This window comes from Xiphophorus hellerii, chromosome 13 (genome assembly GCF_003331165.1).
Source record: "Xiphophorus hellerii strain 12219 chromosome 13, Xiphophorus_hellerii-4.1, whole genome shotgun sequence".
Lineage (NCBI taxonomy): Eukaryota > Metazoa > Chordata > Actinopteri > Cyprinodontiformes > Poeciliidae > Xiphophorus > Xiphophorus hellerii.
Window position 1 is genome coordinate 1145804 of NC_045684.1, and position 24399 is coordinate 1170202.

Here is a 24399-nt window from a genome sequence, read left to right on the forward strand (position 1 = left end):
GGAGGTCCGCGCGCTCCCGCGTCCGGAGGAGCGCGCGGACAGGATCCGTCAGAACATGAAGGAAGAAGATGCGGATCGGTGAGTCTACATGCGGGTTTAAAACACCACAGAATCGCATATTTGTTGCGTTTGAATGGTTTTTAACGCATCAACTCGACGCGGATCGGTACTGTGACCCTCCAGCGATGCCTCCGCGTGTCTCCGGTTCTTCACGGAGCTCATATTCCCAACTAAAGTCACCAAACTCGGTGTCGTGAGCGAAGTTGTCTCCAGGGGGAAATGGTCGCGCTCAGCCTTGTGTTTGGTTCAGAGTGATTCAGGAAATAGAAATTGAGCTGTAATGGTCAGAAACGGGGCATTCTGGACAGGAAGCGGGACAAATGTCGGTGTGTGTTCAGTTCAGGCTGGTTGACCGCTCCACGTCATCCATCAGCTGATGAACTGAAAGGACCACAGCGGCTTTTATTCTGGGGAAACTGGGACGTTCCGCTGGGAAACAAAGAGCTCCCAGTCCTGGAAGGGCAGCGTCCTGTTTAAAAAGCTGAAGGTCTGTGGTCAAAGTTAGAGAGAAAAACTTTAAAATAGCTGAAACTTTTGGAAGCAGAGGTGTGGCTTCAGGAAACTTCTCTGCTTCAGGTGGACCGGAAATTAATTACACCTACAAACTACATGGTAGTTATGTTTTACAGCAAATGTTAATGAATCCAAGCACCAACTACTCTGGCTTTCCTCAACATTTAGGAGTGTGTTTATTTGAATTCCTGCATTCTTGAGGTCACACACTGATGTTGGACCTGGCTTACATTAGCCCATCTAAATAATCCTGAAGGTTTCCCGTCAGGTTGAGGTCAGTTCTCTGAATTTACGTCTTTGTGTTGTGTTATATTAAACTGTCTCCAAGATGTTTTATGCATGAAATTGTCCAGAATATCTTCTTGTACTGAAAAATTAGGATTCCTTTTCACCAGAACCAAGTGGCTGAGCCACATTGTAGCTTAGCAAACTAAATATTTAGTTAGGAAGCTGAAAATGTATCTTCTACCAAAATATTTAGTTGGAAGCTAAATGTTTAGCTTGTTAACTGAATATTTAGTTTGAATCTAAATATTTAGCTCCCAAATATTTGCTAAACATTTAGCTAGTAAGTCAAGTATCCAAAATGAAATATAAGCCAGCTAATTGTTTAGCTTCCTAACTCAATATTTAGTTTGAAACTGACATTTCTAAATGAAGGAATGAATAATAATAATAATAATAATAATAATAACATGAAAAGATAAGCGGAGCACTTCCTTCATTTGGTTAATTTCAGCATTTTTGAGGATATGCATCACATTAATGGTGGAAAACGTTTTGATAGAAGCAGCGATCTTCCATTATAAGAGCTTTGTGGATGAGTCAAAGCCTGTTGTTTCCTGTTGTAAAATATTTCTGCACAGATTATTCAGTGTTTGAAATTTAAAACACATGAATCGTCATGTTTTGTTGTAAGAAAATGGTCCCTGCATGGATATTTGCTCGTGTTTCTGCAGGAAGCTGTCAATGTTTTTTAGGAAGATCTGTATAAAAACATTCAGACTGACTCTAATCAAATACTGATTACACGACATTTCCTCCTCATTTTAAAAGATTAACGCAGAATATTTTAGCTTTTCTGTTAGCGTTTCAGATGTTTCTCCTTATCGATCTGAGTGACACAACATTCAGGAAAATCAACACAAGTCCTGCAGAAAGATAAACCACACGAGTCTCTGATAGTCGGCCCTCACGCCACGGCCGTCGGATTGTTTACGATTATTTACCTTCAAATGTTCAGCAACGCAAAAGTATTCACTCCTCAGAAACCTTTCCACATCTTCTGGCTTTTCAACCACAAACTTCAATGTGAAAAACCAACAATAAGTAGAGACTAAATGTCAAATGGAAGTAAATGATTTGTGCTTCCTTTTTTCTCTCATCAGTCAGATGTTGATGTTACATAAAGGTGTAATAACCAGGAAGTTAAGGCTGCAAGCTAACATGGACCAGAGACGTTTTCCGTTCCTCTGGTAAGGCAGAGACCCACCAGTGGATGGGAAAGTTCACTAAGTTCCGTCTCTCCTTTAGCGCATTAACTCTTTTTGGAAAAAGCTCCTCCAACGTTCGTAAAAACCTTTTTTTGCCAAAATGAAGAAGTTATTTTGAATTTCACTGTTTCTAATGTGATGCTTCAAAATGCTCATTAAAAATGGCAGTGAAACATGGTGGTTGTAATGTCAATGGGGAAGAAATATGGATCTAAATCCAGGACAATTTTGGGTTAAAATGGCCTAGTCAAAGTCCAGACCCAGTTTGAATCTGTCTTCACAGAATTTCTCCGTCAAATCTCACTCAGCTGGAGATGTTTTAAAAACATGAACATGGAGCTGAAACAGTTAAGCATGATTATTGAATATTCATCAGCTAATTTAGTAATTGATTAATCGTTAAATGGACTCTAACAGAAAAAAAAGTAATTGAGCCAAAACTGTACAAAAATATAAACATTTTGCATTTAAGATTAAAGAATCTTTTCTATCTGAAAAACTGTTCAACCCAAAACTCCTTCAGTGGCGGTTTTAGCTTCACCTAAAAGAAAATCTCATATTAATCTACTTTTTCTATCCAATTATAGTCAGTTAATCAATAATTAATCACCAGATCAGCCCTGTATCGTATTGATGGAAGCAGAAACAGCTTTTAAGATGTTTATGTTAAAGTGTTTTTTAGCTGCAGATGCATCTTTACTACAAATGATCAAACATTCATCAAAAGGCTGCAATAAAATGTTTGATTTCTTATTAAAAAAGAAACTAAAATATTTGTTTATGTGCATTTTTGTGTATTTCCAAAAATTGTAGAATGTGCCAGTTTTTTAATCTAATTAATAGATTAATCTTCAGAGTAATGGATTAATCATTATCAGCCAGAGGAGGATGCAACATGATAAATTGTCGAAGGGGTGTGAATATTTTCTGTATTCTGCCCTGGAGCAGACTCAGTCAGCTTCTCTCTACGGTTCAAAGTCCTGCCTTGAGAATTCAACCCTTGACCGAACAGATAACACGAGTTCAGATTAATCAGCGCAGCAGTGAGTAACAGGGATGAGCCCAGTAGGACCTGTGTGTTTAACCTTGATGATTGTCTTCTTCTCTGCAGATACCGACCGCATCACATGACCGCTGATAGCGCCACAGGCTGATATAAACCTCAGCTAAAGTTTCCTTTCTCTGGTTTCCTCCTTCCAGACTCAGAGATGGACCACTCGGCTGTGTTCACAGCTCTGGATAAGGTCTGTGAGGAGAACATCTGTGTCCTGAGTGGCCCCTCCGAGTCGCCGTACGGCACCGTGACCAAACGCCTGGTGGCGTGTATGAGGAAGATTCGCCAACATGGCCGCGCCCTGGAGCCGGTGGTGGCCAGCTTCACCGCCGTCTACCATCACTACGACTTCGACGCCCAGACGCCTGCAAACGGATACCGAACGCTGGTCAAGGTGAGGCGCACTTTCAGGATCTGTTAGAAGTTCTGGTAGACTCGGCCGGTTGGACAGCAAAACTGCAACATTTGTTCCATTTTGAGTCAAATGATCCAAATGCTTTGAAACACCTGTTCCTCTCCTAACCTGTGGGGGCGCTGTACCAAGAACCTCTGAAGGAAACAACACAAAAACCTCTGAAGAAGACAACAAACAAAAATGGAGGCGTCAGATTTTAGTGATTGGAGGATTTCTCTTTAGTCTTTGGCGAAAGACCATGAACCATTTCTCCTGCTAGCGCTAGGCTAGCATGTGTTTTTGGTTGCATTTACCCAGAATGCTGTGCTGTAGTCCACTTCCTGCTTTTGGAGCGGTCTCCGGTCCACTTGGCGTTCACATACGCATTCAAATCAAACCAGAGGCGGGGTCACCCTGGAGAGTGACCCAGTACTGGCGACCCGGTACCGGTCGCCAGTCGATCACAGAACAACACAGAGATAAACAGGACAAACAAACATGCACACAGTCACACCTCAGGGTAATACAGAGAGATCGATAGAGTAACTGATAACTAAAATAATTGCTGCGTCTAATATTTCTCCTCTGCTGCTTGCAGGTGCTGCAGTCCTGCCTGGTGCACATCATCCATAAAGGTCGCTACATCGCCTCCAACTGCAGAGGAGCCTTCTTCAGGGCGGAGCACAACGCCGCGGAGATGGAGGCGTACTGCAGCGCCCTCTGCCAGCTGCGGGCGCTGCTCCACCTCGCCCAGCGGCTCATCCACGACAACGCCCACGGGCATCTGTACTCGCCGCAGGACGCCGACCTGAGCGACCGCTTCGTTCAGGAGTACAGCTCCATGCACAAGGCCTGCTTCTACGGACGCTGCCTGGGCTTCCAGGTGAGCCGGCAGCGTTACGCTCCCACCTGTCCTGATCGCCACACCTTCATCCCTTAAGTGCTGCTGCGTTGATTTATTTATTTATCTATTTTGTGTTTTATGAATTTCAGAATGACATTTGAAAATTTTCAACTTTTAATACTCAGAAAATTCCTCAAAAAAAAAAAAAAATCCTGAGCAAATTTTCGACTTTTGGTTAGAAACTTTCTGAGATTATTCTCAAAATATCTGCTTTTGTTTATATGAAATTTGCTAGAAAACAACCTTTCCCACTTTGTTCTCTCTCTTACAGCCCTAACACGCCGTCATAGAAATGGTTGCATCAGATTGTTTGTATTTTTATTTTTTGGTTATGTTGACCAGAGAGCTGCAGACTGAATTGTCATTTTCTGGGATAAATAAAGTTTTTTTTGTTTGGTTTGGCAGTTCTCTCCTGCTCTGCGACCTTTCCTCCAGACCATCGTCATCAGCATGGTTTCCTACGGAGAGACGTACGGCAGACAGCAGTCTGGCATAGGTGAGGCTCTCCAGGTTTATTCCCACCAGCCCTGTTCAGTCCACTTCAATCCAACTCCAGTCCGTCTGCCTATAAAGTCCGGTCCGGTTGGTGAGGCGTGAACAACCTCTGACCTCTGGTCCTCCAAACCTCGGTCCGGGTTCGGTTGAAGTGAACTCTGGTTCATGAGATTTAAACATGAATCTAATTATTCTTCCTTTACATAGATATATGCGCTCAGATCAGTCTGACTGTGTCTGGTTTCTGCGCTCAACCAAATCACGCCATACTCAGCGGGTTTGGCTTGTTTGACCCGCAGCAGCTGGAAATATTACAAATGTTCCGACTTTGTTCCTGTATTGATGTGAAAACAGCCTTTCACTGACGCTCCCGCTTCAATGTGATGCGTTTTCCTCTTCCTGCAGGAACGGCCGCTCTGTCCCTCCTCACCTCAGGGAAGTACGTCATCGACCCGGAGCTGCGAGGCGCCGAGTTCGAACGCATCACCCAGAATCTGGACTTGCACTTCTGGAAGTCCTTCTGGAACGTCACAGAGTCCGACATTTTATCAGTAGGCAGGGTCAAAAGCTGCTGATGTCATCAGATGGGCGGAGGAGCTCTGCTGCGATGCAGACTTTCATTCCTTGTGTTTGTTTTCCTCCCAGGGCTTCACCCGGATCGCCTCCAACCCGGTGCAGGTCAACCTCACGCTGACGGTCCCTCCAGAAAACCTGCGGCTGCCTCTGGCCTCTGACCCCACGCTGTCCACCAGCGTGTCGCCTCCCGTCGCCCACTGGGGCCCGGGGCCTGTCCACATGAGGCTGATCTCCTACGACCTGCGGGACGGCCAGGTGAGCGGGGTTTCCCCCAGAACCTGCTGGTAGGGCCCCGCCCACTGACATCCCACCGTGTTTTCTGTTACAAAGTGTTAAAAGTTACAACAACTTAAAGCTGCATCATAATTTAGAAATAATAGCTTGTGAGGCCAGTTGACCCATTAAACTATAAACGTAGCTTAATCTGTCTTTATTGGTGTATAAAAAAACCCTACTTAAAATAAACAAACAATGCTTAGCCTGGTAGGGGGAAAGTAAAGCCTGGCAGCCCGCCAGGCTGATAACACACCGGGGGAAACGTTGATTCACATGGAGCTGTAACTCAATGTCCAAGCAGGCGGTGCTGTCGGGTTTCGGTTCAGACAGGAAGCAGACGACTAAAGAGAAACGATGCTCAGCAGCTCAGATTGTTTTCTGCATTAATCAGGCTGAAAATAAACAGATTAGTTGAAAGCAGGAGATTCTGCAGAGTTTCTGCTGGACCAGTTCTGCTGTGCTGTGAAAAACCACATTTAACCAGAATGTTTTGAGTTATTTTCTCTTCCAGGCCAGTCGGTTCAACAAATCAATTAAACTGAACCTGAAGTTCAAGCAAAGATGAGAGGCATACTTCCACTAAAGTGTTTAGTTTGCTGTTTTAGCTAAGATTTAGCTTGCTTAGCTTCCCCTGGGTTAATTTTTCCAGATAAATTCAAAAGCACTAATTAACTTTGCTGCTTTGTAAAATTTCAGTTCAATAAACTGAAATTTTATTGAACTGCTTTGTTTTGTTTCTCAACTGTAATAAATTCTTCAAGTAGTTAGTTTTGAATAATTTTATTTAAAATAAGAGACACAGGATCCGTATAAAAATGGACAGAAGATGTAAACACATTAGCGTGGTTGAATTTAGCGCTGTAGCTTTAGCTTCCTCTAAGCACCATGTTGTTGTTGTGGGTTAGCGTAGCGGAGCTAATGCTTATGATTAGTTCTTTAGAGTTATTGCAGCGAACCTTTTAGCTAGCAGTGCCAACCAGTAAGAACTACTAATCACTTGGTAACAGCTCAACATCTTCATGTGCAAACGCCGCGTTTTTCCACTTTTGATTTGATTTATTTGGTAAAGATTTGTCTTAAATACTGTTGTGTTGCTAGCAAACAGTTTCATTTGGAGACTGACAGATGGTGGATTTGTTTAACTTTTTTTTTAGCGATTTTGAATGTGAATTGGTTTTTTTGATGCACCCTAGAATACAGACAGTTCAAAGGCAATTTTACCAAATACTAAACTTGAAACAGTTTTAATGTCAGACATGATAAATATTTGTTTCTCCCCCTGCTGCAACAACTCGGCGCTCCTGTTGTATTTCAGGACAGCGAGGAGCTGCTGGGGTTTTCCCCGGGTGACGTGGCGCCCATCGCCTCGCCCCGCCTGCCCTGGCTGCAGAAGAAGCCGCCGTCGCCATGGCTGCTCATCCACTTCCATGGAGGCGGCTTCGTCGCCCAGACGTCCCGTTCCCACGAGGTGAACCGAACGCAGCGCTGCTAAAACTCCCTGAGGATTAGGAATCGGATCTAGGGCTGCAATCATTGTTTTACGCACTTATTCTGATGATTGATCGATTAATCTGATGATTATTGATTAAACGATTAATTCAGTAAAAATAAAAATTGGCTCAACAAGCAGATTTTTCTTTTATCCTTTTTATACATTATTGAGAAAAGCTGACTGAGTCTCCTGCAGAACAGAATAAAGTTATTGATTATTATAATTGATTATTCTGATGATTAATTGATTAATCAGAAAAAATCGGCAAGTTCTGCATAAGGTTTACGTAGCCACTTAAACTTATTGATACAATATTAGAAAAACACTAAAGCACCAAATGAACAAAACCTTTTTAAATAAGAAAATAAACATTTGAACAACATTCCTTTAGTGATTTGTAGCAAAGGAAGAATCTGCAGCTGATCTGGTGACTAATTGTTGGATTAACAGACTAATAATTGGATAGAAAAAGGTGCTTAGTTTTTTTACAGAATGTGAAACTGAAACTGCCACTGGAGCAGTTCTGGATAGACCAGATTTACAGAAAAATACATTTTTTTTCATTTTAAATTCAAACTTTAGACTTATTTTGTAGAGTTTTGGCTTAATTGCAGCTCCGTTTGTGGAGTTATTTCATCAAATAGCTTTTATGTCAGTCTGTTTATTCCAGTTAACGATCAATCGTTTACTAAATGTTTTGACGATTAATTTGGATGTTGATTAATCGTGATTAATCGTTTCAGATGGGATCACCATGTGTTTTTGTTTCCTTCTTCAGAATTACCTCCGTAACTGGTCGAAGGAGCTGAGCGTCCCGGTTCTGTCCGTCGACTACTCTCTGTCGCCCGAAGCTCCGTTTCCTCGGGCGCTGGAGGAATGTTTCTACGCCTACTGCTGGGCGCTGAAACACTGCCACCTGCTGGGTACGTGCTTCGTGTCAGGAAACACCGAAGACGTTTCCACCAACTACTGCCCAGTGATAATCAATAATACACAATAATAAACAAAGTAATCTGTCAGTTCTTCTGACGAGTAATCTCATAAAAAGTTGCTCTGTTCGGTACTGTCAAGCTTGTAACAAAATATGAAAAAGAAAATCTGAGTAAAAACAATTCAGTTCCTCTTTTTCGATCATTTTATGTCTTGAAGTGCAAAACAATTCTTTTCGTCTGAAGTTTGAAATATAATTTATTTTACTGAAATATATTTTTCTAATCTGTGTTTTATAAAATAAATTTCACATCATTACTTTTCTGTTCCACCAGCTATAGATGGAGTTTTCAAGCTTTTCCACAGATTAAGCTCTGGACTTTGACTAGGCCATTCTAACCCATGAATCTGCTCTGATCCCATAATATCTCCAGCCTGTTTGGGCCCAGACTTCCCACAGCATGGTGCTGCCACCACCCTGCCTCAGCAGGAAGTGCAGTGTCAGCATGCAGCCCAAAAGGCCCTGTTTTGTTCTCCTCTGACCTCTGACCTTCCTGCTGGGTTCCTCCATGGTGATGGGGGTGTGGTCCCCACGGGGCCACGCAGAGGATGCAGGGAGGGCCTCAGAAAGTTTGAGACATGATGAGAAAAAAATGCACAAATAAAAATAATCAGATTTTAATCATAAATTTGTAATTATAATTGTTTTTTATCATATAATTGAATCTGTTTTTCAATCAACATTATAAAATATAAAGTGACCAAAGGAACCGTCCAGAAACGCTGCTAAAGAAACTTCTGGGAAGCTGAAATCAGAAGCTGTGAGGAATAAATTTACGCTAAACAAACGTAACCGTCCTCTGCAGAACCTGAGGTCAGAACGCGTGAGGCCCGGTTTCACCTGCAGGATTTGTGTTCAGAGCCAAGCAGGAGAAATGTGATGTTTGTTGGCGCTGCCTGTGCGTTCCGGCCGCCGTGTTTTCAGATAAACTGAAAGATTTTTTTCAGGGAATTGTTTGGACCTGCAGCAAAGAGAAAGCGGGAGTTTTTCCAGCCCTGCTTTGCAACAGTTTCCTCCAGATTTCAGTAACAATAGTGAGACCTGCAGCTTTGTTTGTTTTGTAAAGTGCAGATAAAGAAAATCTGAGCAACAAGCCAGACTAGTTACTTTGCTGCTCTTAGTTAATTTATTAAACTTTACTAAAAACAAGATTTCAAAGAAAGAGACAGAAATCCTGTTTTTGTTGCTCAGAACCAACAAAGTCTTTTTTAGTCAAGACCTAAATAAATATAAAAACTGGACGTTTTTCTTTTCATGAAGCAAACCCACAAAAATGTATTCAATCTGATTTATATTTTTTATTTATTTTCAAATGCATCTCTTTTGTTTATTCCCTCATTTATTTTGAAATTTATTTCATTTTTAAATTTTTGTTTATTTAATCATCTTTTTATTTCTTATTTATTTATTCTCAACTTTATATTTTCATTTATTACTTTTTCATGTGTTCTATTAATTTTATAATTTTACTTGTTTATTTTCTCTTATCTACTCATTAATTTTCATTTAAAATTGAAAACAACTTATTTATTTCCTGTTTTGTTTCATCCCTGAAGGAAATTAAAAAGAAATGATGAAATTAATAACTAAATATATTATCATTATTATTATTATTATCATTATTATTTTTATTATTATTGATGAAATTACAAACACGGTGAATAAAGTGTCTCTGGTGGAAACATTGCTTGATGACAGAACCATGTGACCGTGTTCGGTCCAGGTTCTACGGCGGAGCGGGTCTGCCTGGCCGGGGACAGCGCCGGGGGGAACCTCTGCATCACCGTCTCCATGAAGGCGCTGACCGCCGGCATCCGCGTCCCCGACGGCATCATGGCCGCCTACCCCGCCACCCTGCTCACCACCGACGCCTCGCCCTCCCGCCTGCTCACGCTCATCGACCCCCTGCTGCCTCTGGGCGTCCTCTCCAGGTGCATCAACGCCTACGCAGGTAAGTGGGCGGGGCTTCGCGGCTCGTTTAGCCCAGCAGAACCTTCCGGCGCCGCAGGAGCGGAACGCAGGTCAGCGAGGAGAATTACGTGTAAACGGGACGATGAGGGAGGAGAGGGGAGGTTAATACCAGCCTCCAGGGCCACTCACAGCTTTTCCCAGGGCCAGGATCCGTGGCCCCCCTGCCCACTGCTTTCTGTGACCAGCAGGAAATTAATTAATATTCACCTTTTTAAAGACATAATGATTTAATTTTCCTCAGCACCGGTTCTAAATGATCTTCTTACAGTCATATATGTGATGACTTAAATGAAATTGGAAATATTGACATTCTTTTTAATATATTCCAAAGGTCCTCATTTATTATTCAATATAATAATTAAATTTGTGAATCTAATTAAAATGGTCATTTTTAGAGCAGCTTTTTGCTTCCTGTGCTAAAGGTTGTAATGAAATAACTTGATCTGCTGCTCCGTGTCGCTACAGAGAAACCCAAGCGTCTGATTGGCCAGCTGCACACCAATCGCCTTTACTGTTACTCACTAGTATTTCTGCTGTTGAAATAAATGTATGATGTCCTGTACATCATTTCAAAGGCATACGGTTGTATAATTGAACGTCCGTTTGCAGCCATTTTGATGGGCGAGTGTAAATGTTGAGTTTATACTCGCCAGCCAGCAACAGCTTTTTTGGATTTAAAGTGACAGGACGCCCTCAAGCAGAACTGAGCAGAGTGAAATCTGATTATTTGAGAAAGAGTTTATGTAAAAAAAAAAAAGTGTGCATGTTCTGAATGGACCACGGAGCGATCCTAACGGCTGAAGGAAGCGTCGGATGTCAGATTTCTGCTTCCTTGGAAGGGAAATAATAAAACTGGATTCATGTGATTCTATCTGTATTTTAAAGTGGCTTCAATAACTTGAAGGAAAAACTGAATGAACCAAACTCGGAGAAGCAGCATTCAGCTTCTATGCACCACAGATCTGGAACAAACTTCCAGAAAACTGAAAATCAGCTGAAACCCTGAGTTCCTTTAAATCTAAAGATCCAGCAGGTTAGATGGGATTTTGAAACATGATCAATGAAACATTGATGAACTTATTTATTTAATGAGTGTCTGTGATTTTGGTGATGGCTCATCAAAACGGGATGATTGTTTTTCTCATTTGTTGACGGCATGCTGTTTTTATTTTTGTGTTTTGAAGCTTTTTGAACTGCCTTGTTGCTGAAATGTGCCAACAGTAGTAAACTTGATTGATGGTACTGACCCGGCCCGGTCCCTCCAGGTTCGGACTTCCAGACGATTCAGCCTTCAGAGCGGCGCGGCAGCCTGAGCGCTCTGGGCCGGGACACGGCCCTGCTGCTCAGCGACCTCACCCAGGGAGCCTCCAACTGGATCCAGTCCCTTCTGGACCCGACCCGGACCGTGCCGCGCCAAGGCACCGACCACCGCAGGGCGTCGGCCGGCGCCGCCACGGCCAGCGCCGCCGACATCCTTCACTACCCGGACGGCTTCGAGCCGCTGCGGTCCGAATGCCACGCCTACGTCCTGCCCACGTCCTACCCCGTCATCAGGAACCCGTTTGTGTCTCCTCTGCTGGCGCCGACCGGCCTGCTGAAGGGCCTGCCGCCGGTTCACCTGGTGGTAAGACAGGAAGGAAAAGCTCAGGTTATTTCTATACTTGTTGTTTCACAGGAAGAAACTTCCAGCAGAACCAGAACCCGGATCAGAACCAGTTCATGGTCCAGGATCTAAAGGTTTATGCACCATCATAAAAATCCAGGTGAAAGAAAGACGGGTTCTGTTTGGGAGGCAGAACTCACAGCAGGTTCCCAGAAACTATGGGGAAAATTTGACCAATAGAAATGCTCGACTTGCCCCGCACTGACCAATAGGAGAGCTGCTGCTAACGTCCCGCCCCCAGAAGTGTGGAACCTAATCTGTAAAATGCTGTTTGAAAATAATTTCATAATTTCACAAGTCGGTGTGATTTTTTATTTATTTTTTTGCTAAAGTAAAATTTCATTTAAAAAATAAATAAATGAAAATGGAAAAAAAAACATGAAGTTTGTAAAACTAAAGCCTGAAAAGATATTTTGAAAAACAAGATTTTACAAAAGGAATATCTGGAACAATAATTGGTAAAATTATTTTTAAAAAATAAAATCTATTTTTAGCTTTTTCAATTCAAGACACATTTGACCCATGCTTGATATAAATTTCGATTTTTATTTATTTTACCCCTCACTGGGTGAAATTATTTCTGACCATTTTTTTAATGGAAAATCTTCAGTACAACACAAAATTTTAACCTTTTTATAACCAAACTACTATAACGAACTGCGTCGATCCAGGATGTTTAACTGAAAAGCCGATTTCAGCTTTTATCTAATTCGTTAAGTTTGGCTAAATATAGAGAGTATTTAATAAAAGTAACCTAAATCCTGTTTTTATACTGAGAATAAATTTGTTAAATTGAGAACAAAACAATTTGAAAACTAGACGTCTTTCTACTAATAAAGCAAAAAAACTTTTAGGTTTTGGATGAATAACAAACCTTTACTGTTAAGAAATGAAGTGAGAGTTTATTTGCTTGATTTTATTATTTTCTTTGCCCACAAGTAGATTTTGACTCTAGTCAAATTTTGACTAGTTCCAAGCCCCTGGATTGAACGTATGTGCACTCCACACTTTTCAGATTTTGAACAAGCTGAAGACTCTGACAGATCCTCTCCACTCTGTGTTGATGATAAAACACGGTGAAGTTTGGACTGATGGGTTGCTGCGTTTCCCTGCAGGCGTCGGCGCTGGACGCCTTGCTGGACGATTCGGTGATGTTTGCGAAGAAGCTGCGGGCGATGGGCCAGGCGGTGACCTTGACGGTGGTGGACGACCTTCCTCACGGCTTCCTCAGCCTGGCGCAGATCTGCAAGGAGACGCAGTTCGCCTGCGACATCTGCGTGTCGCGGATCCGGATGGTCTTCCAGCCGGACGCCGCCTGCGCCGCGCCGCAGACTTAGCGCCGCGTCGTCGGGTCGGTTCTGCCACCACAGGAAGTAAAACTGCACTTTAAACCTGAACTGCACAGCAAAACTGGATCCGACTGACGGGTTCCAGGTTCAGATTAGAGGAAAATTCAGAACCGCAGGAGAAAATCTGTCCTCAGGTTCTGAAACACTCTCAAAGTAAAAACTAATTCTCCTGTGAAGGTTCTGACTCTGACCCGCCGTGCCTTTAACAGAACCTCCTGCTCCTCCTCCAGCATCCAGCAGGAAACAGGAAGTTCCTTCCACATGAACTGTGTTGTTATTAATATTGTTTTGTTTGGACCCAACATGTAGTTTGATGTTTACAGCTGTTTGTGAAAAGAGCAAACTCCAGAGTGCAATAAACCAAAACTACCAGAACCTTTTGGGTCTGTTGGAATATTTATAGATCTGATGTTTACAGTCAGCTGCAGAAACTGTCCACCGTTCAGGAATATATTCACTGTCAAGTTTTACTGCACTGCGTCAAAAAACCCTGGAGAAAATCATAAAAAATGTCAGAATAACATTTGATTTTATTTCACCATTTATCAAATGATTAAAGAAAATTGAAGCTAAATATATAAATCATGAAATAAAATACAAAATAAAAGATTAAATAAAATCTATACATAAATGATGAAAAACAAACTTAAATGAGAAAATAAAATTTAAAATATATAAACTAAATAAAATTTTAAATGTATAAATAATTATTTTTTAGATAAATGAAATAATTGAAGATAAATTAAGAAATTAATCACTAAATATACAAGGAAATATTTTTTGTATTTAATAAATAAATAAATTAGGTAATGTACGGCACATTTTCAGCAACAAGGCTGTTCAAAGTGCTTTACATGAATTATAAAGAAATAAAAAGCAAAACCAAAAGAAAGACAAATCAGTAAAACTACATACTACTTTTACCCCATGCTTAATACTAAATTAGGAAATTATGTTGTAGTTATTTATTTTCTCATTTATTTGTTATTTTTAGCAGGCTAAGTCCTCCATATTCTGCTAAATACCCTGGAGAAAGTAATCAGTAAATAAATGTCGCAATTTATAAAACAAACTGAAGAATATTACGCCATAAATAGCCAAATTTAGAGACCCACCTAATCTTATGTAAGATTTTTACATAATCTTATGTAAAAAAGATTATTATACATATTCTGACTTTTAACTTCATAACAAATTTCTAACTTCATAACATTTATTCAGATTGGAAAAGTCACATTGTAACAAAAACATAATGAAATAAAAGTATTGTTACTATAAGTTAACATAACTTGTATATAATATGTTTTCTTCTTATTCATAATGTAGACTTGTTTTAATTCAGAGCTGTGGATTCAGGGTAAAAACAGCCGCCATACTCCAGTCTGGCGGCAGGTGGCAGCAACGTCACCCCAGACACCTGATAATAAGCCGCAGGGATTCATCGAAGAAGAGGAGGCGACCATGTTGATTTAAAGGAAGAAGAAACACAATAGAGACGAATTATTTCAAGATATTTTCAGCTAATTTAGAAGAAAATTGTTAATTCACCGCACTCAGAGCATCGCTCGTACAGTAACGCAGCTTTTCAGGTATGTTTATCGGACTTTGGAAGGCTCACTGCCGGTTAAAACCCGGTGGTTGGCTCGTTAGCTCCGTGCTAACGGCTCGTTGTTGTGTTGGATTTATGAAGCGTCAAATATTCATAACGAAATAAAGGTCCAAGTTTGTATAATATTACTAAAAATTAGGTTTTTACAACTTTATCTACATTTAAAGGAGTAAATTGTGTGGTTTTTAGTCGAAGTGTGTGCGCTCGGATTTTAGTTTAAGTTTGTTTTAGCCGTTAGCTGCTAATGTCTTTCCTGACGCGCAGTTTCAACGCCACCTTAAAGCTTCTCGACTCAAATAGAACCAGAAAACCCATCAGAACCCCCCGCAAACTGGAATGTATGTTAATATAAATTAATATATCAATTCAGAGATTAGTTTGAATTTGACTGTGATTGTTAAAGTTAAAGTAAACGTTAAGTTGTGATTAGCCGTAGCTTAAACAACGTGAGTCCTCCAACCTTCAGTGAGTCACTTTGTTTCTGTTTTCAGTTGTTTCTGTTTCCCAGCAGGTGTGTTCTGGACACACCTGCTGGGTTTACCTGCGAAGCATCAAAACAACAAACTCCACCGGCCTGCTTTGAGCTCATCCTGAAAGGCTAACTGGGCCAAATTAAATTGAAACGAGCCACGATTTGACTATTAAACTGATTTCTCTACAGTGCAAACAGCTTTTAAAGCAGAGATTTTTTCAGTAAGGCTTAGTTACAAAAAATGTGATTAAAATTATCCATTTCTGCATTTTTATTTAGAAATGGCCATAAAACTGTTTTCTGCTGAAAAGGTTATTTTACAGATTAAAAAAAGTAGAAATTATGTTTGGTGAACTTGTGACTTGTGTTTTTTCACCTTAAAGACGACCCAGAAGCTGTTGATGGTGTTAAGTGTTTGCTTCAGGTTTCTGAAAGAGGATCTGAGAAGAAAATTCTTGTTTTTAAAGTTGGTAGACAAATAAAACATCTCAACACATCCTGAGGTTGTTTTTCTGGTTTCACTGCCTCTGAACGTTAACATTTTGGTTTTCAGTCGTTAAATCCTGATCAAGTTCTGTAACGTTTTACTCTTCAGTATTTTTCAGACAGAAAGCAGAAGCGCCGTGGCTTTGCTTTTTGAAAGTTGATTGATGATTCATCCTGCCTGTTGGAGTCTGAAGTGTTTTGTTTGGATCGTTTGTTTCCAGGTGGGACGTTTGAGTCGTCGGTCTGGATCTTTTGGAGGCGGGGAGTTTGCGGCGCTGCACGCTTCGGGCCGACCGGATCATCCCTGGTGTCGACGGAGAGGAGGAGGAATAAACCCGGAGCACAACGGAAACGCACTGAGGACTCTACAAGGGCGGAAAGCTTCTCTGCTTTGGACTAAATTCCTTGTTGGAACTTTATTTTTTTTCCACACATGAAGAAACAGAACCTCTCCCAGTGGAGATAAATGAAATTCTGGCTTTCTGGAGACGACCGTGTACAAAGTTGGACTTCCTGTTCTCTGGATCAGGGACATGCAGCAGCTCTCTGGGACTGGCAGTAAAAAGCAGAGATATTATTGACGATAGAAACTCATTTTGGTGCAGATTGCCCTAGTTGTTCTGTTTCAGGACTGGAACCACTTCGATGCTTGTTCACGTATAATTTTTCTATATCGTGGACGAGTCTATTTCTGCACATGGTTGCAGATTTCTCTTCATTTGGAAGAGTTTTTGTGTAAAAACTAGTTTTGTTTTTGTCGGCTCTGCAGCGGTCACTGTGATGAGCTGCAGCTTCGTGTTTATATGTAAATATTACTGAGCCATTTCTCTGCAAAGCGCTTCGGACACACAGAGAATATTGTTGAACGCTTTATTAAACTTTAGGATTTTTTACTGACGACAGAATTTAAGAGACAAAAATCTAAAAAAACAAACAGAAGTTCAGGAAAAATGGCAACAGCCCGAACGGAAAACCTCGGTCCGGTCGTGATGGGACTGAATAAGCAGAACGGGCAGCTCAAAGGACAGACCAAACCTGCCGCAGGACCCCCAGCATCAACTCAAGGAAAGAATCCAGCCGGGAGCAACCAGGACGGCGGAGGAATCAAGTTTGGAGACGACTGGAAGAAATGCCTACAGCTCCCCCCGAAGGACAACAGGGTCAAAACCTCAGTGAGTGTCGGCCCGGCCGCAGCAAGCCCCGTCCGATTTGGGACGGCCGGTTCTGATGTTGTGTTTGTGTTCTGCTGCAGGACGTCACGGCAACCAAGGGGAACGAGTTTGAAGATTACTGCCTGAAAAGGGAACTCCTGATGGGAATCTTTGAGATGGGCTGGGAGAAACCGTCGCCGATCCAGGTTCAGCTTCAACGCTTCGCTTTTAGAAAACAGAAAATAATTTTTCCTTCCTGGTTTCTAAAAGATGCAGACAGAAACTGACGGTTTTCATCCATATGAAAACTCAGTTTTATGTCACTAAAAACATTTATGAAAACTGACCAAAGTGGAGATTTGAGAGAACTCTGATTGGTGTGTTCATGGAAAACAGATTTATGGTTCTGTGCATTGCAGTCTCCAAAAAATAAGGAGCCACTGTTTCCACATATTTATTTTAACGCGACTCCCAGTCGACATCGTCTTGTTTTATTAACTTTATATTCTAATACGTTGTTTAAAAGTAGTTCAATCTGTATATCTGTCCACACATGAACCTCCTGGCACCATGTTTAATTCCTAACAGGAAGTCGTGTTTTTTATTTTAATTTTTTGAAGCAATCTGATTGGCTGACAGGTTTTAGCTTTGGGCTGCGCTGCCCCCTGTGGGTTTGGCGTGTTTAAATCGACGCCCAGGAACGAATTTGGGGGAAAACTTTTCTAAAACTGATCATTTGTGTACGATATATTTTTAAATGGCGTTGTTTTCCTTTAAGACCCGACTATGTGGAAAAGCCTTGATGCAGTTCTGAAACTGTTGCTAATAAAGCTGCAGCTAACTAACTGAAAGTTTCCTTATGAAGCTTAAAGTCAATTTATAATATAAAACCTGATATTATCAGCTTGCTGACTTTTAAATTAAGCTGGTCACTTAATTTTGTGTATTTGGTGCGGTTTGGATGCTGCAGTTCTCCTCCTAACCAGCAGGTGGCACTAGTGAAAACAACGGTTTCTCAGGCGGATTGGGAAGACTGTTGTGTTTTATCTACGTGACTGTTTGAGTTTTTTCAGTGTTTGTTTTGCTCCGTCACACAGAAGCAGATTTGAAACGTCACATAAAGCCGCGTTCATTCAGCGGCTCGGAGTCTGAGGTTTCCTCCAATTGGTGGTGATGATGTCATTTCCTCTGCAGGAGGAGAGCATTCCCATCGCGCTGTCCGGGCGCGACATCCTGGCACGAGCGAAGAACGGCACGGGGAAAAGCGGCGCCTACCTGATCCCGCTGCTGGAGCGGATAGACCTGAAGAAGGACCACATACAGGGTGAGTCCGCCCCTCCCCCGCCCGCTGCTGCCCGCGGGGAGCCGTCGCTGACGTTTCTCTGCGCTCTGCTGCAGCCATCGTCATGGTGCCCACACGGGAGCTGGCGCTGCAGATGAGCCAGATCTGCATCCAGCTCAGCAAACATCTGGGCGGAGTCAAAGTGATGGCGACGACCGGCGGAACCAACCTGAGGGACGACATCATGCGCCTGGACGAGACCGGTAACACTCACTCATTCACTCATACCGGCAAAATCTATCATTCATTCACTCACTCATTCATTCATACCGGCAAAATCTATCATTCATTCACTCACTCATTCACTCATACCGGCAAAATCTATCATTCATTCACTCACTCATTCACTCATACCGGCAAAATCTATCATTCATTCACTCACTCATTCACTCATACCGGCAAAATCTATCATTCATTCACTCACTCATTCATTCATACCGGCAAAATCTATCATTCATTCACTCACTCATTCACTCATACCGGCAAAATCTATCATTCATTCACTCACTCATTCACTCATACCGGCAAAATCTATCATTCATTCACTCAGCAAATTTCTGCTCTTTGAAGAGTTAGTTTTTGAAAAATCTGTGCATTCCTCGGGTTTCCATAGTGATGGCAGGGCGGCCATTTTGTTTGACAAGCGACTTCCAGTTATTTAGATTTTGAAATCTATGACGGAATATTAGGGCCAGGCTAAGACTTTATTTATTTCATTGAATAACCAGAATAAATCCTGATCTTTTTAACTGTGTAACTTTGCTGTTTTATTATTTTTGGATTTAATTTTTAATTCACTATTGTGGGCTCAGCTTTGTCTCATTATTTATGTTTTCTTTTATCTTTGTTTTGTTTTTCTCTGCGGTTTGTTTGAGCTGTGGCTGCTGTTGATAAATAAAGTTGATTATGATGAATAAAGCAGTAATATGAGGAGAAAAAAGCAGAAATTTAATGAGAATTTATCCCCTGACTCAGATTGAAAAAGTTCAGTGTCTTTCCTCACAGTTTGGTTTTTTTTGGTGCATCTTTATATCTGGCAACATATTATTTGTTTAATTGTTCTATATTCCAAAAAATTCTGCTAGTGGATCTAGAACTTTTTTTTTTAATCAATATTTTGAACTATTTTGTTAAAATAGCTCCAGTTTCCTGCTGAAGAGTTATTTGTAAGTTAGTTTTTTCTTATTTTAAATGTGCCAATATATTTTCAGTAGAAACTAAACAGAAACACTTGGTAATATTTTGTGTTTTGCAGAGTTTATTATCAGTAGCAGGACTTGTTTGAATAACTGAGACGGACTGAGCTGCGGTCAGAGGTTTTTTATCGTAATTTTAAGAGGTTTTCTCTGGTAAACTTTTGTCCTTTTTTCCTTTTATTTTGGCTAAATTGCCGTAGCCTGACTCTAAAACTCACAGAAAAGACAATTAAAATAAAAGCCACTTTTTGAAAACATATTCTATCATTTCTAACTTTGCTTTTTAGAAAAAAGAAATTTAGCAAAATAAAAAGTGATTTAATGGTGTTTCTGCTTGCAGTGCATGTCGTCATCGCCACGCCCGGCCGCATCCTGGACTTGATAAAGAAAGGCGTGGCGAAGGTGGACCGGGTCCAGATGATGGTGATGGACGAGGTAACCATGACGACAGTCCGTCTGTGTTGCTGCCGCTCGCTCTGGAGCGCCGCGTTGACCTTCCTCCTCTTCCTCAGGCGGACAAGCTGCTCTCTCAGGACTTCGTGGTTCTCATCGAGGACATCATCAGCTTCCTGGCCAAGAACCGGCAGATCCTGCTCTACTCCGCAACCTTCCCCATCAGCGTCCAGAAGTTCATGGTGAGTCAGCAGGACGGGCCTCTCCGCAGCCGTACGGTTTTCCCTGGAAGGCCGCGGGAACGGCAGCAAATCTGGGAGGAGTTTGTGAGTCAAAGCTAAAGGTTCAAATGTCAGGAGGTCGAATCCAGGATTCCCAGATCTGGACCAGAACAGAGGAATAAACTTCCAAACTCCCAGGAAATAACGTAAAAATAAATTTAAAAAAAAATCCCAGATAATTCTGTGAATTTTTTTACCAACTCTGCTGCAGAATTTATTTAAAGTAATCTGACTTTTTAGCACAGGAATGTGTAAATCATTTTAGATCCAAAATAAAATAAGAATCCAGTTCAGATTATTTTAGTTTTAGCACTTTCAGCATTCAGACATGAATAAAAAATATATGAACTTTACAGGAAATAAAATAAAGACAAAAGAACAAAACGAATAAATAAAAAAATCGCTGACGATTCAAACTCAACACCTTTCCCGCTGCGTCCGCCATTGTTATAAGATCAGAAATCTCCGGTTCGTCCTGCAATGCATCCTGGGAAAAGGCGGGCCAAGTCCAGGGAAACGATGGACACAGGTGGATGTGGTCGGCACAATTGGCCCGCGCACCACACTTTGGACATCCCTGCCTGTCATTGCCTCTTTCTGGGGTAAATTTCTGCCCTGGTCTGATCCGTGTTCTGGTTCTGGTTCTGCAGGTGAAGCACCTCCAGAAACCCTATGAGATCAACCTGATGGAGGAGCTGACCCTGAAGGGCATCACCCAGTTCTACGCCTACGTGACGGAGCGCCAGAAGGTCCACTGCCTCAACACGCTCTTCTCCAGGGTAACCGCCGCCGACCCGCCACAGACCCGTGCCGTGGCTTTAAGAACCGGGTCGAGCTCTGACGGGTCTGCTCTCTGTTCTGGTTGCAGCTGCAGATCAACCAGTCCATCATCTTCTGTAACTCCACCCAGCGGGTGGAGCTGCTGGCCAAGAAGATCACGCAGCTGGGATACTCCTGCTTCTACATCCACGCCAAGATGATGCAGGTACTGACCCGGTTCTGTTCCCGGTCCCGGTCCAGCTCGTCTGGGTCTCTGTTTATACAGGTTCCTGTTTGTTTTCAGGAGTACAGGAACCGCGTGTTCCACGACTTCAGGAACGGGCTGTGCAGGAACCTGGTCTGCACCGGTGAGTCTTCACCTGGAATCCTTGAAATCCTTGAAAAGTTTTTCCTTTTCAATGTTTGGAAAGTGCTTGACATCCAGACAACACAGTTTGGCAATAAAGTTAAATCTGTAGTTTGATTAAAAGCCTAAATTTGTTTAAAACAGAAATTTTCATACAGCAAATAAAAATATATTTTTTCTCCATCTGAAGTTAAATCAGACGAAAACTTTCTAGTTTTAAATCGACTAGAATCACTAAAATAATTTCTATTTTGTGTTAAAGCTTTTAACTTGAAGGTTGTTTACCTTAAGATTTGTTTGGGTTTTTTCTATGTGATGAATATTTATTTATTATCCATAAAACTTATTGATAACCTTTATAATGTTATTGAAATTTTCCTTCTGGCTCCAAATGATGTGAAAGACATTTTGTTAGGATTGCAGATTTAATTTAAAAACATTTTTTGCTCGTCTTGTGGAAACGTTTTGTTTTGCTTCCTGCTGCTGCAGATCTCTTCACCAGAGGAATCGACATCCAGGCTGTGAACGTCGTCATCAACTTTGATTTCCCTAAAAATGCAGAAACGTACCTCCATCGCATCGGGAGGTCAGGTGGGTGGACGAGTCCGGAAACGGGTCAGGAAACGAGTCAGGAAACAAGTCCGGACTCGTTTCCCTGATCTGAAAACGATACAGAACCTTTTACTTTTTTACATGTTGTCGGATGCATTATTTTATTTCACTTAATTTTCTCAGCAAAACGACCAGAACCAGGAATTATTGGGATTTATTTTTCTGGTCTTCAGGTTGGAAACTATAAATTGGAAACATTAATTTCAGCTTCATGAATGAATTAATTCAGTAGTTAAAAACATAAATAAAAATTGTGCTTCTATAAAAAAGTAAACACTCATTAAAAATAGTTCTTTTTTTATTAACTTTTTAGAATAAAATATAAACAAATTGTTTTTAGATAAAATTATATAAATAAATATTCTAACTTTTCAGATTTTTATGTTTTATTTAAAATGATGAATTAAAGATAAATTGACATTTCTTTTTTATTTGTTGGATTGATTTTAAATAAACTATAAATGCATAAGATTTAAAAATAGTCTTTAGTTTTCAGGATTTTTATTTTTAGATTCTTTTTTTAAAAAGTATAAATTTATATGTTGTCTTTAACGTTTTGACTTTTTAATTTTTAATAAAATGTATAAATGAATATATTTTTTTATACTTTTTAAAAAGGTTTTTATTAGTAAAATACTATAAAATTACTTTTTAAATAAAAGAAGGTTGGGTAACATTAGTGACCCTAACCTGAGGAGCACCGTGACGTTAATCCTCTGTTTCCATGGTAACCAGGGCGGTTCGGCCACCTGGGTCTGGCCATCAACCTGATCACCTCGGAGGACCGCTTCAACCTGAAGGCCATCGAGGAGCAGCTGGTGACCGACATCAAGCCCATCCCCAGCAGCATCGACAAGAGCCTCTACGTGGCCGAGTACCACTCCGGGCCCGTTACCGACGGCGACGAGGACGATGCGGAGGAGAAGCCGCCGCGCCAGCAGGACAGCACCTAAAGCAGGTGGCTAACAGCTACGGTTTCCACTTCCTGCTCCCGCTGCAGCAGTCGGGTTTCTCCTCGCCGTCCTAACCGGAGTGTTTTCTCCTCCGCAGAGCATCGTGACACTCCGGGCTTCGTCAGACGTCTTTGCTCCACGCTACTCTTCATCATCTTCCTCTTCATCCCTCGCTTCCAGAACCTTCCGGCCGGTTCCTCACAGTTCTGCTTGATGTTCTACACCGGCTCCAATCTGGACTCCAAACCGAGTCGTGCATGCCCGCCGCCCCCTCACCCGCCCCTGACGCCGCCGTTCTCACTTAAGTGCCTTACTTCCTCCTTGGCGCACGCTCCCCCCCCCGTCCTGCTGCAGCAGCAGAGCACAAACAGCAAACCCGTCGCAGCGCCCGTTATGCAACAAACCCACAACCCGCCACCTTGTCCTGCCCGGACGCCGCTCTCTGAGGCGTCGCAATAAAAAATGGCAGCTTTCTTTAAACGCAGCGCGACTTTTCCCCTCATGAATTAGAAGAACGAGCAAAAGCGCAGAAACTTCCTGCGTGGATCTGATGGCGTACACGGGGAAAACGGGAGCAGCTCCTGCTTTTACTGTGAACCGCTGCAACAGAAACCTCCGATCCGCTCTCAGTCGACCCGAACGGGTCCGGCGCCGGTGCAGAACAGCAGCTGAAACTTCCCGTTCCGTTTTATTCCTTCTGGTTTTCATTGAGGCGCGTCGGAAGCCCGGACTTGTCACGCGTAGTTGAATGTATTAGATGCCAATGTTTGTTCTGCAGCCCGGACCGGGCTCCTCCGGTCCGGTTCTGAGCCCAGGCCCGGATAACGCCGCAGTTTGTTGCAGTGAATCTGATGAACGTTTGGTTCTGATTGGATGTCCGTGTAAATTTGTGAGCTTTTCCAGTTTTCCACCAGAACCAAACTGCGGCGTTATCCGTGAACTGGACTCGGCTTTGAGCCCAGAAACTTCTGAACATTTCTGTTGTTTTTTTTTTGTTGTTTTTTTTGCTGCTGAGTGAAACTGGTTCAGGTTTTCTTTTCCTGACGGACCAGGGAGCGATGAAACCAGCTCCGGCTCTACCGGACCACGCTAGACGGGTTCCCCCCTCCTGCAGCAGCAATAACGTTTCCTTTTCCTGTTCGGATCCGGTTTCTTCGTTTCGGAACAATGAGGTTTAGTTTGGACTCGGCAGGATTGTAGCATCTCTGAACAGGCAGCTGGGGTTTCTTTCTGTCCTCCCCTTACAGAGCATCACTAATGATTTAAAAAAAACATAAAAAAATATTTTTTTGCTTTTAAGATAATTTTTTTTGTTGCTTTCGCTGGTTCTGATGGGAGCCACATTTTTTCCAGAAACCAAGTGTTTAATCGGAAGCTCGCCGCGCATCTTAAGGCTTCTCTCTGGTACTTAAATCAGGACACAAATCGTTGATTTAGAATAAGTTTTACACCAAAACGTTTTTGTTTTAAGTGCCGGACAGAGCGCGGAGTCGGACCAGAGCGGTTCTGGAAAGATCTGCGACGGTTTTCCGTGTTCTGACTGAGGT

The 24399-nt window shown here is 41.9% G+C and overlaps 2 protein-coding genes across 2 annotated transcripts; both read left to right on the plus strand.

The window, feature by feature from the left end:
• On the plus strand, nt 1–13606 carry lipea (lipase, hormone-sensitive a). The gene is made up of 11 exons (XM_032581587.1): nt 1–78; nt 3267–3514; nt 4113–4397; nt 4824–4914; nt 5319–5464; nt 5559–5744; nt 7081–7233; nt 8036–8180; nt 9972–10199; nt 11485–11843; nt 12998–13606. The coding sequence occupies exons 1-11, from the start codon at nt 69–71 to the stop codon at nt 13217–13219; spliced, it is 2073 nt and encodes a 690-aa protein (XP_032437478.1). The 5' UTR covers nt 1–68; the 3' UTR covers nt 13220–13606.
• A 1052-nt stretch (nt 13607–14658) lies between these two features.
• On the plus strand, nt 14659–24140 carry ddx61 (DEAD (Asp-Glu-Ala-Asp) box helicase 61). Its single transcript, XM_032580348.1, has 13 exons — nt 14659–14820; nt 16020–16970; nt 17051–17155; nt 18144–18273; nt 18348–18494; nt 19828–19922; nt 20000–20122; nt 20812–20940; nt 21030–21146; nt 21225–21288; nt 21777–21878; nt 22635–22857; nt 22950–24140. Exons 2-12 carry the CDS (start codon nt 16749–16751, stop codon nt 22850–22852), a joined length of 1452 nt encoding a protein of 483 aa, XP_032436239.1. The 5' UTR covers nt 14659–14820; nt 16020–16748; the 3' UTR covers nt 22853–22857; nt 22950–24140.
• The last annotated feature ends 259 nt before the right edge of the window (nt 24141–24399 follow it).

Bases quoted from the DNA above. Each gene is read 5' to 3' on its own strand.
- lipea (XM_032581587.1), top strand. The intron at 3,515-4,112 runs GTGAGGCGCACT...TGCTGCTTGCAG, and splicing joins GATACCGAACGCTGGTCAAG to GTGCTGCAGTCCTGCCTGGT. The intron at 10,200-11,484 runs GTAAGTGGGCGG...CGGTCCCTCCAG, and splicing joins GTGCATCAACGCCTACGCAG to GTTCGGACTTCCAGACGATT.
- ddx61 (XM_032580348.1), top strand. From the start codon at position 16,749: ATGGCAACAGCCCGAACGGAAAACCTCGGTCCGGTCGTGATGGGACTG. The intron at 18,495-19,827 runs GTAACACTCACT...TTCTGCTTGCAG, and splicing joins CATGCGCCTGGACGAGACCG to TGCATGTCGTCATCGCCACG. The intron at 21,289-21,776 runs GTGAGTCTTCAC...CTGCTGCTGCAG, and splicing joins CAGGAACCTGGTCTGCACCG to ATCTCTTCACCAGAGGAATC.